This window comes from Pelophylax lessonae (assembly GCF_965119305.1).
Source record: "Pelophylax lessonae genome assembly, chromosome: 6".
Taxonomy (NCBI): Eukaryota; Metazoa; Chordata; class Amphibia; order Anura; family Ranidae; genus Pelophylax; species Pelophylax lessonae.
The window spans coordinates 18,983,495-18,996,641 of NC_138773.1; the positions used below are offsets into that span (position 1 = coordinate 18,983,495).

General features: G+C 45.9%; 1 protein-coding gene across 1 annotated transcript in view; it reads left to right on the top strand.

The window, feature by feature from the left end:
- The window catches only part of LOC309558466 (uncharacterized protein), an 84,799-nt gene extending 71,652 nt beyond the window's left edge, over positions 1–13,147 (top strand). Inside the window, exon 17 of the mRNA XM_082261537.1 lies at positions 12,465–13,147. Within this exon, the coding sequence (XP_082117663.1) occupies positions 12,465–12,685 (221 nt within the window). The 3' untranslated portion in view covers positions 12,686–13,147. The remainder of the gene's footprint in view (positions 1–12,464) is intronic.

Below are 13,147 nucleotides of genomic sequence, written 5' to 3' on the forward strand. Positions count from 1 at the left end.
AACCGTATATACATAATTGGACAGTAATTGTTGTGCATTGTATAGCTTTGTCTTCATTCTCAAACACTGCCACTTGCTGGCCACTAAAGTAACTACAGCCTAGTGTGAAGCTCATGCCACTATAGCAGTATTGTAAGTGAATGTGATACAAATGATATATTTCACACATATAAACAATGACATTCTTTCCACTGAAGCTCAATAGCGAGTGAAACTCAAAATATTATGTGCATGCAAAGTGGCAACAATTACCAATAAATATGTTGCTTTCCTCTGGTTGAAATAATTCTTCAAGCTGTATTTCTTCACAAGAGCTATAATGTAATGTAAAACAACGTGCCATTAAAAAAAAAATATATTTTTTAAGTATACACTAAGGCAGGCATGTCCAAACCTGACAAGTTTTTTTTTTTTTTTTGCTGAGGATCTCCTGCTTACCCGGGGGCCGCTGTCATACGAAGCCCCGCCCCCTGGACCAGCTCCTATGATTGACAGCACATTGGTGACATGGAGGCAGGACTTCGCATGACAACGGTCGCCGGGTAAGCAGGAGATCCCCACTCTGTAATCCAGCGGCTCTCCTCTCCCTTCATTGCAGACTGCATTGGATGGGCATGCACTGGTGAGGCTTCATTGGATGGGCATGCACTGGTGAGGCTACATTGGATGGAAACTGATCAGGCTGCATTGAATGGGCATGCACTGGTCAGGCTGCATTGGATGGGCACTGATCAGGCTGCATTGGATAGGCACCGATCAGGCTGCATTGGATGGGCATGCACTTGTGAGGCTGCATTGGATGGGCACTGATCAGGCTGCATTGGATAGGCACCGATCAGGCTGCATTGGATGGGCATGCACTGATGAAGCTGCATTGGATGGGCATGCACTAGTAAGGCTGCATTGGATGGGCACTGATCAAGCTGCATTGGATGGACATGCACTGGTGAGGCTGCATTGGATGGACATGCACTGGTGAGGCTGCATTGGATGGGCACTGATCAAGCTGCATTGGATGGACATGCATTGGTGAGGCTGCATTGGATGGGCACTGATCAGGCTGTATTGGATGGGCACACACTGGTGAAGCTGCATTGGATGGGCACGCACTAGGCTGCAAGTGCCGTGCAATCTCCTGGCTGATGCGGGAGACTTAGGATGTCTGCAGTCAGTGACGGAGCCGCTGCTACCTGTATACTTCCGGCTCTATCACAGGCAGAGTCATATGAAATGCACTCCGCCTGTGACAGGAGCCATACAGGAAGCAGCGGCTCTGCTCTCTACTGCAGCAGCTGCTTCCTCCATCAATACCTGACATCATGACCAGCATTACCTACCAGCAGTACCCGCCAGCAGTCAGCAAAATAAGTAGAAATGGTATGTGCATTAGCGTGTGTAAATTGTTGCAATGTTTTTTAATAACTAGTTGTGTTTTGTCATAATAAAATGTCATGTCCTCATTCATACATATATGAATAAGGAAATGGCATTTTCTGGCTGCCTAAGTCATATGTGCTGGGGGCTAGTTGCACCCCTAGCAAATAACTGTAAATACCCCAGCATGTGCAGTGTTTCTGACTCCTACCACCATCACCACTTCAAATCACTGATCACACTTAGAGTGTTCCTTTAATATCTCTCATAAGAAGTAAACCTCTGTGAACTGATTCCATTTCATTTCATCATCCTCTAGTTGTGTTTGATTAGTGAGGGGAGGGGGGGGGGAGGGGGGTGCAGCGGCGCGGGAAGGGCACAGTTTTATTAAGCGGCCCAAGAAAATTTCTCCACACTCAATGTGGCCCAGGGAAGCCAAAAGGTTGGAAACCCATGCACTAAGGGGTCTATTTGTAAATGTTTTCACACGAGATTCACACATTTTTTTCTCCAGCATTCACACATTTATCCAAGTGATTACAAATGGAAAGTTGTGTGAGCTTTTGGTGGAAGTTTTGTGAATCGTGTTTAAAATATTTATATAGTTATAGACCCATTAATAAAATGTATGAATGACTTTGAACTATAAAAAGTGGAACATCATTGTTTAAAGTCCAAATCTAGCCTTGTGACTCCACCCCCAGTGTGGTCCTGCACAGGTCCCCCGGCCCCGCAATATACGGGGTTGTTAGAGGAGAAGTATGGCCAAAGTTCTTTTGGCTATACTTCTCCTGTAGGACACAGGGGTGCACTTAGTTCTGCACTCATGTGACACAGATTCAGTGGACAGGGGGCTAAAGCCTCTGCAGGACTCAGGACACAGAGATCCCAAAAATAATGACACGATCCACCCAGATTTTCACTGCTGAGTGCCTGAGCCAGCCACTCCCGTCAGTGAGCGCTGGAGGGGCGGAGCAAAGAGCCGGTGACTGCCGGTGACGGCTCCCTGATCCAAGAAGACCGTAAGCCGATCGGCTGTGTGATCACATAGTTCTCCGTCTTAGAGCCGGCAGTGGTCAACTGCAGCATTGAGCTGATGCTGCATCCACATACTGTAGGTAAGTTTTTTTTTTTTAATCCAACACTTCTCTTTATATATATATACACACACGATAATACCAAAAGTATTGGGACACCTGCCTTTACACGCACATGAACATTAATGGCATCCCAGTCTTAGTCCGTAGGGTTCATTATTGAGTTGGCCCAACCTTTGCAGCTATAACAGCTTCAACTCTTCTGGAAAGGCTGTCCACAAGGTTTAGGAGTGTCTATGGGAATGTTTGACCATTCCTCCAGAAGCGTATTTGTGAGGTCAGGCACTGATGTGGACGAGTAGGGTTGAGGGTTGAGGTCAGGACTCTGTGCAGGCCAGTCAAGTTCCTCCACCCAAAACTCACTCATCCATGTCTTTATGGACCTTTCTTTGTGCACTGGTGCAAATCATTTGGTGGAGGGGGGATTGAGGGGGATTGTGGTGTGGGGTTGTTCTTCTGTTCTTCAGCGGTTGGACTTGGCTCCTTAGTTCCAGTGAAGGGAACTCCTAAGGTGTCAGCATAACAAAACATTTTGAACAATTTTCATGTTCCCAATGTTGTGGGAACAGTTTGGGGATGTCCCCTTCATGTTCCAACATGACTGCACACCAGTGCACAAAGCAAGGCCCGTAAAGACATGGATGAATGGGTTTGGGGTGGAGGAACTTGACTGGCCTGCACAGAGTCCTGACCCCAACCCGATAGAACACCTTTGGGATGAATTTGAGTGGAGACTGTGAGCCAGGACTTCTTGTCTAACACCAGTGCCTGACCTCACAAATACGCTTCTGGAAGAATGGTCACACATTCCCATAGACACACTCCTAAACCTTGCGGACAGCCTTCCCAGAAGAGTTGAAGCTTTTATAGCTGCAAAGGGTGGGCCAACTCAATATTGAACCCTACGGACTAAGACTGGGATGCCCATAATGTTCATGTGTGTGTAAAGGCAGGCGTCCCAATACTGACCTTTTCCTTAGGTTTTCAGGCACGTGATGCCTCAGGGTCTTCTTCTTCCCATTTCTTCCCATTTGCCTCTTCTGCTGACCATCCTTGATGATGCAGAGAGTGGAGCTGACTGTGATAATGTCCTCTCATGGGTCGGCTAGTGATGCCATGCACTTACAGTAGAGTCTTCAGTCTTCCAGGTTAAATGACACTAGGAATTATTCAACCTAAAAGACTGAGGGAATCTTGTGGGGAAAGAGAGAACCACAGGGGACAGCTCCAGATTGAAGGTAAGTATAGAGCTCAAACAGCTCTAGCAAGGGCTCTGCAATCAGCATTGAGAATATGGCTTGCTGATTGGCCAATTGGATGTCTCTAGCTCTGACCTTGTGGGGGCCATGCCAAAACTCTGCAGAGAGACCCTTGATACCACACAGAGAACAAGGGTCTTTCTTTGCAGCATTCTGGAAGGGGACAGGCTTTTATACTCAGGCAGTGGTTGCTTTTTATAGAAAAGGAACTGTAAGACTTTGCACACCTTTTATTTTGATGAACCTAGAATGTACTAAGCTGATTCGTGCTTAAAGAGTAATTCTACTTTTATTAAGGAAAAAACATTCCCCTCTGGGTGATCAATGTACATTACAGGGATTATAACAAACTTTAATAAGGATTTCTACCTTTTGTTGCTCTGAAAAAATAGCTGTCTGTTTTACCATGTTCTTTGCAGAGTGATTCATGAATGGGAGGGTCTAGTTGAATGAGAGGGTCTAGCTGAATGGGAGGGTCTAGCTGAATGGGAGGGTCTAGCTGAATGGGAGGGTTTTAGCTGAATGGGAGGGTTTTAGCTGAATGGGAGGGTCTAGCTGAATGGGAGGGTTTTAGCTGAATGAGAGGGTCTTAGCTGAATGGGAGGGTCTAGCTGAATGGGAGGGTTTAGCTGAATGGGAGGGTTTTAGCTGAATGGGAGGGTTATAGATAGTCATACCATGTATACACTTTGTTTTGTAATATTTTTTATTCTATGATGTGTGAATAAAATATAATTACCAGAAAACAGCATAATATTGGGATTTTAAAGACACTTTTATTATAGAACATAAAGAAATGGTAATTTATAAAAAAAATATACATTTTATTCAAAGTGTCTTTAAAATCCCAATATTATGCTGTTTTCTTGTAATTATATTTTATTCACCCATCATAGAATAAAAAAATATTATAAAACACAGTGTATACACGGTATGAGCAGCTATAAAAATACTGACTGTGAGAGATGGCGATGATAAGGCTGTAGCTTCCTCCACCCGACGCGTTTCAGAGAGTGAATCTCTCCTTCATCAGGGGTGTGGGATCAGAATCAATCATGTGGCATTACAAATGAACAATCCATGTATTCCTTAAAAACAAAGCCTGAGAATTCTGCTCGACCGCCCACATATTCACATAATATGTAAGACATTATTTTTTGGAAAGCTGATGAAGAAATTTAAACTGCTTAGGGTGCAGCACCCTGAGGCCAAGGAGCAGGTATCACTGAGACCTAGAGGATTCCACCCCTACAATTCTAAAGGTATAATAGGCATGCCTAAAGGAAGACTGTGTCTAATTCACTGGGATCTTGTTGCCATCAGGTTGTGAAATAAAGTAAAGTGTCCTGTCATCAGGTGGGGGGTACACAGCAGTGTTCTGATGAGGAAAGTTGCAGGGTCTGCAACCCTGTAGAAGTATTTAACATTTGGGGTAATAAATGAGCAAAACAGAAATTCCTATTGCAGTGATGCCTAAAATCTGACTTGTACCGGAATAATTGGAAGATATTGGTTCCAAGGACAACCGCTCACAACCACATCTTTAAAATCTGACTTGTATCTTAGTGCAGCCATCTGGGTAAATCATTGAGCCAATCACACTAGCAGGAAAAGACATGAAGAGGGGGGAGGGTTATACTATTAGTATTCAGAAGTAGTGTTGAGCGAACACGGACTGTATTATTCGTGTTCGTACCGAATAATTGGATTTTTTGTACCCGAACACGGACACGGACACTTTACTGTATGTTCGGGTAAAAATCCGTGTTCGGTCGTTTTATTTCCGGGTTTTGCATGCTTTGGCGCTCTTTTCATGGCGGGCTTTCAACAGCCAATCAACAATCGTTTAACTGGTGTGCCTTAAGCCATCCCAGCCATGCCTGCAAATGTCTCAGTAGCTGTGATTGGCCGTCTGAAGCATGTGACCAAGTCTTTATAAGTTCGAGGCAGCCGCAGCGGCGTCATTATGCTGCTTAGATTCAGGGACAGAGCACACATCAACGTGCTGGCTGCTGATTAGGGAAAGATAGGCAGGAAAAAACCATTTGTGTCCGGATAGAATTGAGGGACAGGTCGGAGTGTTTAGGCAGGGCGAGTTGTAGGCATTTTAGGGATAGAGTCTGCTGAATTATATAGGGTCAGTGTCTTCTACAAACTACAATCGATATTGCTGTGTGGGGGGTGGGGTCTGCACTCAATCCTGATCTACGATCTCTTCTCAATCCTGTTAGGGACAGAGTCTGCTGAATTTTAGGGAAACTGTGTTCTACAAACTACAATCGATATTGCTGTGTGGTGTGGGATTGGAGATAGGCAGGTGTCAGTGATCCACATCCATTTTTCTGTGTGTGAGCTGCAGTGAACACAATCTTTTTGGGCTGCAGTGAACACAATCTTTTTGGGCTGCAGTGAACACAATCTTTTTGGGCTGCAGTGAACACAATCTTTTTGGGCTGCAGTGAACACAATCTTTTTGGGCTGCAGTGAACACAATCTTTTTGGGCTGCAGTGAACACAATCTTTTTGGGGTGCAGTGAACAAAATCTTTTTGGGGTGCAGTGAACACAATCCTTTTTGGTGTGCAGTGAACACAATCTTTGTGGGGTGCAGTGAACAAAATCCTTTGTGGGGTGCAGTGAACACAATCTTTTTGGGGTGCAGTGAACAAAATCCTTTTTGGGGTGCAGTGAACAACATCCTTTTTGGGGTGCAGTGAACACAATCTTTTTGGGGTGCAGTGAACAAAATCCTTTGTGGGGTGCAGTGAACACAATCTTTTTGGGGTGCAGTGAACACAATCTTTTTGGGGTGGAGTGAACAACATCCTTTTTGGGGTGCAGTGAACAAAATCCTTTTTGGGGTGCAGTGAACACAATCTTTTTGGGGTGCAGTGAACACAATCTTTGTGGGGTGCAGTGAACACAATCTTTTTGGGGTGGAGTGAACAACATCCTTTTTGGGGTGCAGTGAACAACATCCTTTTTGGGGTGCAGTGAACACAATCTTTTTGGGGTGCAGTGAACACAATCTTTGTGGGGTACAGTGAACAGAATCTTTGTGGGGTGCAGTGAACACAATCTTTGGGGGGTACAGTGAACACAATCTTTGTGAGGTGCAGTGAACACAATCTTTGTGGGGTGCAGTGAACACAATCATTGTGGGGTGCAGTGAACTCAATCTTTGTGGGGTACAGTGAACACAATCTCATACTGAAGGTTTGAGGGTGCTGCCTGTTCCATACTCCCCCTACTCCTCATCTAGCCTTTTAGGGGTACAAACAATAGTAATTGGGGCCTAGTGTGGTTGTGTACGTGTGATATACATACACTTTTTTGGGATCATATTTTCTATTCCGCTATTTAATCAAAAACCTTTGGGGATCAGTTAAATTGGGGGATAGTCTGTGTTGGTACGTGTGAGAGAGATCCACCTTTCCAAGTTGTTGGGGTTCATCTCATACTTCTGAAGGTTTGAGGGTGCTGCCTGTTCCATACCCCCCCTACTCCTCATCTAGCCTTTTAGGGGTACAAACAATAGTAATTGGGGCCTAGTGTGGTTGTGTACGTGCGAGATACATACACTTTTTTTGATCATATTTCCTATTCCGCTATTCAATAAAAACCTTTGAGGATCAATTGAATTGCGGGATAGTCTGTGTCGGTACGTGTGAGAGAGATCCACCTTTCCAAGTTGTTGGGGTTCATCTCATACTTCTGAAGGTTTGAGGGTGCTGCCTGTTCCATACCCCCCCTACTCCTCATCTAGCCTTTTAGGGGTACAAACAATAGTAATTGGGGCCTAGTGTGGTTGTGTACGTGCGAGATACATACACTTTTTTTGATCATATTTCCTATTCCGCTATTCAATAAAAACCTTTGAGGATCAATTGAATTGCGGGATAGTCTGTGTCGGTACGTGTGAGAGAGATCCACCTTTCCAAGTTGTTGGGGTTCATCTCATACTTCTGAAGGTTTGAGGGTGCTGCCTGTTCCATACCCCCCCTACTCCTCATCTAGCCTTTTAGGGGTACAAACAATAGTAATTGGGGCCTAGTGTGGTTGTGTACGTGCGAGATACATACACTTTTTTTGATCATATTTCCTATTCCGCTATTCAATAAAAACCTTTGAGGATCAATTGAATTGCGGGATAGTCTGTGTCGGTACGTGTGAGAGAGATCCACCTTTCCAAGTTGTTGGGGTTCATCTCATACTTCTGAAGGTTTGAGGGTGCTGCCTGTTCCATACCCCCCCTACTCCTCATCTAGCCTTTTAGGGGTACAAACAATAGTAATTGGGGCCTAGTGTGGTTGTGTACGTGCGAGATACATACACTTTTTTTGATCATATTTCCTATTCCGCTATTCAATAAAAACCTTTGAGGATCAATTGAATTGCGGGATAGTCTGTGTCGGTACGTGTGAGAGAGATCCACCTTTCCAAGTTGTTGGGGTTCATCTCATACTTCTGAAGGTTTGAGGGTGCTGCCTGTTCCATACTCCCCCTACTCCTCATCTAGCCTTTTAGGGGTACAAACAATAGTAATTGGGGCCTAGTGTGGTTGTGTACGTGTGATATACATACACTTTTTTTGGATCATATTTTCTATTCCGCTATTTAATTTAACTGGGCCTCCATGCGAGACCTGTGTGCCTTGTTGCGCTGTTTTGAGTACTCCACCAACATGGCCAGTGGCAATGACGCCGTTCTCAGCTTAACTATCCCACTTCTATGCCTCCTTGAAAAAACAATTCGGGCGATGATGGAAGAGGATGTGGCACAGGATGAGGAGGAGGAGGAGGATGAAGAGGTAACATTTCCAAGGCTTTCAGGGCAGTCATTCGCAAGGGGCTCCGAGGGTGGGTTCCTGCACACGCAAACGCCAGGGACGCAATTGTCCAGCAGGGGCACAGTTCTGGAGGATGAGGAGGATGAGGAGGAGGAGGAGCTGGAGGAGGAGATGGAACCATGTTCACAGCAGGGTGGCACCCAGGCCAGCTCATGGCCATCACTGGTGCGTGGCTGGGGGGATACAGAGGACACGGACCATACACCTCCCACAGAGGACAGCCTTTCGTTGCCTCTGGGCAGCCTGGCACACATGAGCGATTACATGCTGCAGTGTCTCCACAACGACCGCCGAGTTGCCCACATTCTAACTTGTGCTGATTACTGGGTGGCCACGCTGCTGGATCCCCGTTACAAGGACAACGTACCGTCCTTAATTCACTCACTGGAGCGCGATCGCAAGATGCGCGAGTACAAGCGCACGCTGGTAGACGCCATGCTGCTGGCATTCCCATCTGACAGCGGGGCCACAGTGGAAGCACAAGGCAGAGGAGGAGGAGGAGGAGGTCGCCAACGCAACCAGGGCACCGCCAGCACCTCAGAAGGCAGGGTTAGCATGGCCGAAATGTGGAAAAGCTTTGTCAGCACGCCACAACAAACAGCAGCACCAGCAGCTCAGATGGAACGTCTTAGCAGGAGGCAGCATTTTACCAACATGGTGGAGCAGTATGTGTGCACACGCCTACATGTAGTGAATGACGGGTCTGCCCCCTTCAACTTCTGGGTCTCCAAATTGGGCACATGGCCTGAGCTTGCCCTTTACGCCTTGGAGGTGCTGGCGTGCCCTGCAGCCAGTGTATTATCTGAACGGGTATTTAGCACGGCTGGGGGCGTTATAACAGACAAGCGCAGCCGCCTGTCCAGAGACAATGTGGACAAGCTCACGTTCATTAAAATGAACCAGGCATGGATCCCACGGGACTTTTCCGTACCTTATGCAGAATAGCAATGGATACCGACCTTACCCACCCATTGTTCCATTTTTGCTCTTTCTCACTCTTTTGGGGTGTACCCTCATTTAAAATTTGTGAAAAGAAGCAGTGTTGGCTACCTCGTCCTCCTCCTCAGGGCCAGATTAATGTAGGGGCTATTGGAGCTGCAGCTCCAGGCCCCTACCTTTTATATAGGCCCCGGGTTGGCCATATTCACTGTTACCGCTCTTCTGTCACTTGTAAACACAGAAGTCTGGCTTCTATGCTCGCTTCCCCAGGCAGCACCCTCAGAACCTCCCCACACAGCGTGAAGGCCGGACAAGGAGGGACAGTTGGCGATGCATGGATGTGTTTATGGGCTTCAGAGACAGCATCCCATGTTGAATTAGGCATGCATGGCTGCACCCTTCCTCCTCTGGGTGCATGGCAAGGCACGGCCCTAAGGCCCTTCAAAATCCTCAGCACCAAGCCCATGATGCTGTTAATCCGGCCCTGGTCCTCCTCCACCGCCGCTTCCACCTACACCGCCCATAGGTGTGCGCAGCCTATTGCATTAAGGTGTGCACCCCAAAGTTGAAATACACATGCATGTGTTTGCCAGCAGGGAGAGTAATGTATCGGGGCCATGTACCTGTAGGCAAGGAGAAATAGAGCAGAGCAGGTCCCAGGGAGATCTTTCCCATCTCCTCACTGGCAATGCTATGTGCCCTAGGTGATTAGGGTGTGCCCAGGCACACCCAGCACACCCTGTGCGCACGCCTATGTCACCGCCACATCCACCACCACCTTAACCTCCCTCCTACTCCATATGGGCCTCGTCCTTCAGAGATGAAGAAGAACATTGTTTTATTTTTCTGTTTTTTTTTGTTGTTTTAAGTTATTTCCCTATCCACATTTGTTTGCAGAGCACTTGCCATGCTCTTAATTACGTTTTGCTGCCATTTGCAGCACTCTAGCCCTTTCCTTTGGTGTTTTAGAGCCATTTTAGTGCCTTAAAGTTCGGGTCCCCATTGACTTCAATGGGGTTCGGTGTCCGGGAAAAGTTCGGTAAAAGTCCGGGACACGGACCCGGACTTTTTTTTAAAGTTCGGCCGAACCCGTCGAACACGGACATCTAGGTGTTCGCTCAACCCTATTCAGAAGTCCTCCAGGTTGCCATATGGTATTTTAAAAAATAATGTTACAGAAAAATTACAGCGGGCAGGTAAATTCATTTTAAATTACAACGTGGCTTGTGTAGCAATTGTATATGATATTCTCCTTTTTTTTTTTACTTGCTAATTTTTTTCCTATGACAGAAGAGTTATTCTTTAAAGTTAATTTGTGTTTTCATGGTTGCAACAGTACAGTATAGGGAATGTATACTGTGATTTTTTTTTTTTTCGATGTATGGCATACAATTCTCATTTTTCAACTATTGGGGTATTTAAAGTCAAATAGCAATAGTTTCAAAAATGATGCATATAACTCCTCGTGTGGAAATCTCCAGGCAGTCAGATGCACAAGCAGCGCTCAAATAATGTAGCTCATAAATTACCGCAAACTGACGTAGACCTACATCGGCTGACTTTGCGGAGTTATACCGGAATGATACTGGGGTGTATAGTATATGATGAGGTGATTATATTGGGGTATATAGTATATGACGAGGTGATAATACTGGGGTGTATGTAGGATATCACAAGATGGCGGTGGTTTCCTCAGGCGGAGATGATTTGTCTCTGGCCGCTCTCCGTAGTTGTAGTCTTGCTGCTCTTTGCCCGGACTCGGAGCTGTCAGTGAGTTTGGTCGGTCGGTGTGCGGATTGTGTGTGTGTCCGGTCATGGCCTCTAGCGGCTCTATCCAGATCCCCCGGCACCTGCCTCTTCTCCTGACCCATGACGGGGTGCTCCTGCCCGGCTCCAGCATGCAGGTGCGTGTAGACTCTCCGGCAGGGCCGGAGTGCGACTCATTTTCAGCCCTGGAGTTTCATGCCTTAGACCGGCCCACTTTAGTTCACGACTGACTATATTAAAATAATGTAATTAAAACCTCAGAATATAAGTTTACAATGGCTGCGGACATGGTACAGGAGAATGCAGGGCTGCGGGCATTGTACAGGAGAATGCGAGGCTGCGGACATGGTACAGGGAAATGCCAAACGTGTACGGCTTTTACCGAGCAGCAGAGCATGCGCAGTGACATGTTGGCGCCGGGTGGCGCCATTTTTAAATCTAAGGCAACTGATTGGAAATCCGCCTCCCGCCTCCCTAGCACATACGAATTCAGAACGTCCCTCACACCCCACCATTATCGGGGGTGACCCTCAACACCCGGGACCCGGCCTCCGACACCGAGGAGCTCCCCCATCGTACACAGGTCAGACTTACTTCTGGGGGTTGTTCTCTCTGGAATGATCACAGAGCGCCTGTGATCCTCCTATTTAGGATCACAGGTCTCTGTGATCATTTCACAAGTCCCTCCCCCATACAGTTATAAAACACCCCCCTAGGCTCCCATTTAACCCTTGGATCCCCCCTGGGTAACCCCTTCCCTGCCAGTGTCATTAATACAGTGACAGTGCATATTTTTAACACTGATTACTGTAGTAATGTCACTGGTCCCCCCAAAAGTGTCAAAAATGTCAGTTAGGGGTCCGATCTGGTTAAAGTAATGCAGTGCAGAATCGCAAAAAAAAATTACCTGGTCATTAAGGGGGCAAATCCTTCCGGTCAAGACATGGGTAAAGTTTGTACGGTGACCAATGCAAAAAGCAAATCAGGAAAGATATGACAGAAAAAAATTGATAAAATTGAAACTCTTTTAAGAAATTTTTAGACTGTTAAAATACAATATTTTATCATTTTAACGATCCTGTGTTTTTTGTGATATATTTGCATGCTTGCACTCGTAGGTTTGGTGAAGGTGAAGTTTACTTTCTGAAAATTACTTATTTCATTTCTCTTTTGGTTTTAGGGAAGCGTAGGGTGATTGTGGTGATCGATGATCTGGTGGACAGTGATGATAAAATTAAATCTCAGATCCTCGAGAGGCAGCCCAGCACCGGGAGATTCGCCAAAGACCTTTTCCTCTTCAGTATGAAGGAGAAAAAATACCTAAACGTTAAGGATCCAACAAAAGATGGAAGAAAATTGATGGACAAAATCAACGCAATAAAGGAATTGCTGATCAAATAAAGGGGAGGATTTCATCCTCCACATTTTTTACACAATAAAAACAAATGGCCATCCAACACAATGACACGAGGCTAAGAAAAGACCAACGTCCATTGAGTTCCACCATCTTCTTCCAGACGAAGCCAACAGTTTGGGTGTTGCCAAAATAGTTTTGCACATCAATTCCTCAACTAGTGGACCCAATAAATACACCCAGAAATACCATTTATTCTACCAAAACACCCAGTCCTTACGTCCCATCAGCCCACCCCCCTTTGCAAACATTTTCCAAAGACTGGTCACCATATTATTGAAGATCTGAAGAACCTGTTCTAAGTTGGTGTCATATTGGCTTCTCTTCACATCAAGAAGAATGATGAATAATTATGAATGACTGAATGAGGACCACTCTTCAAGCTTGTATTACCTTGTCCCTTGCATAGTCTTAAGCTGGGTTCACTTTATGTGCGGAGTGGCTCGCAG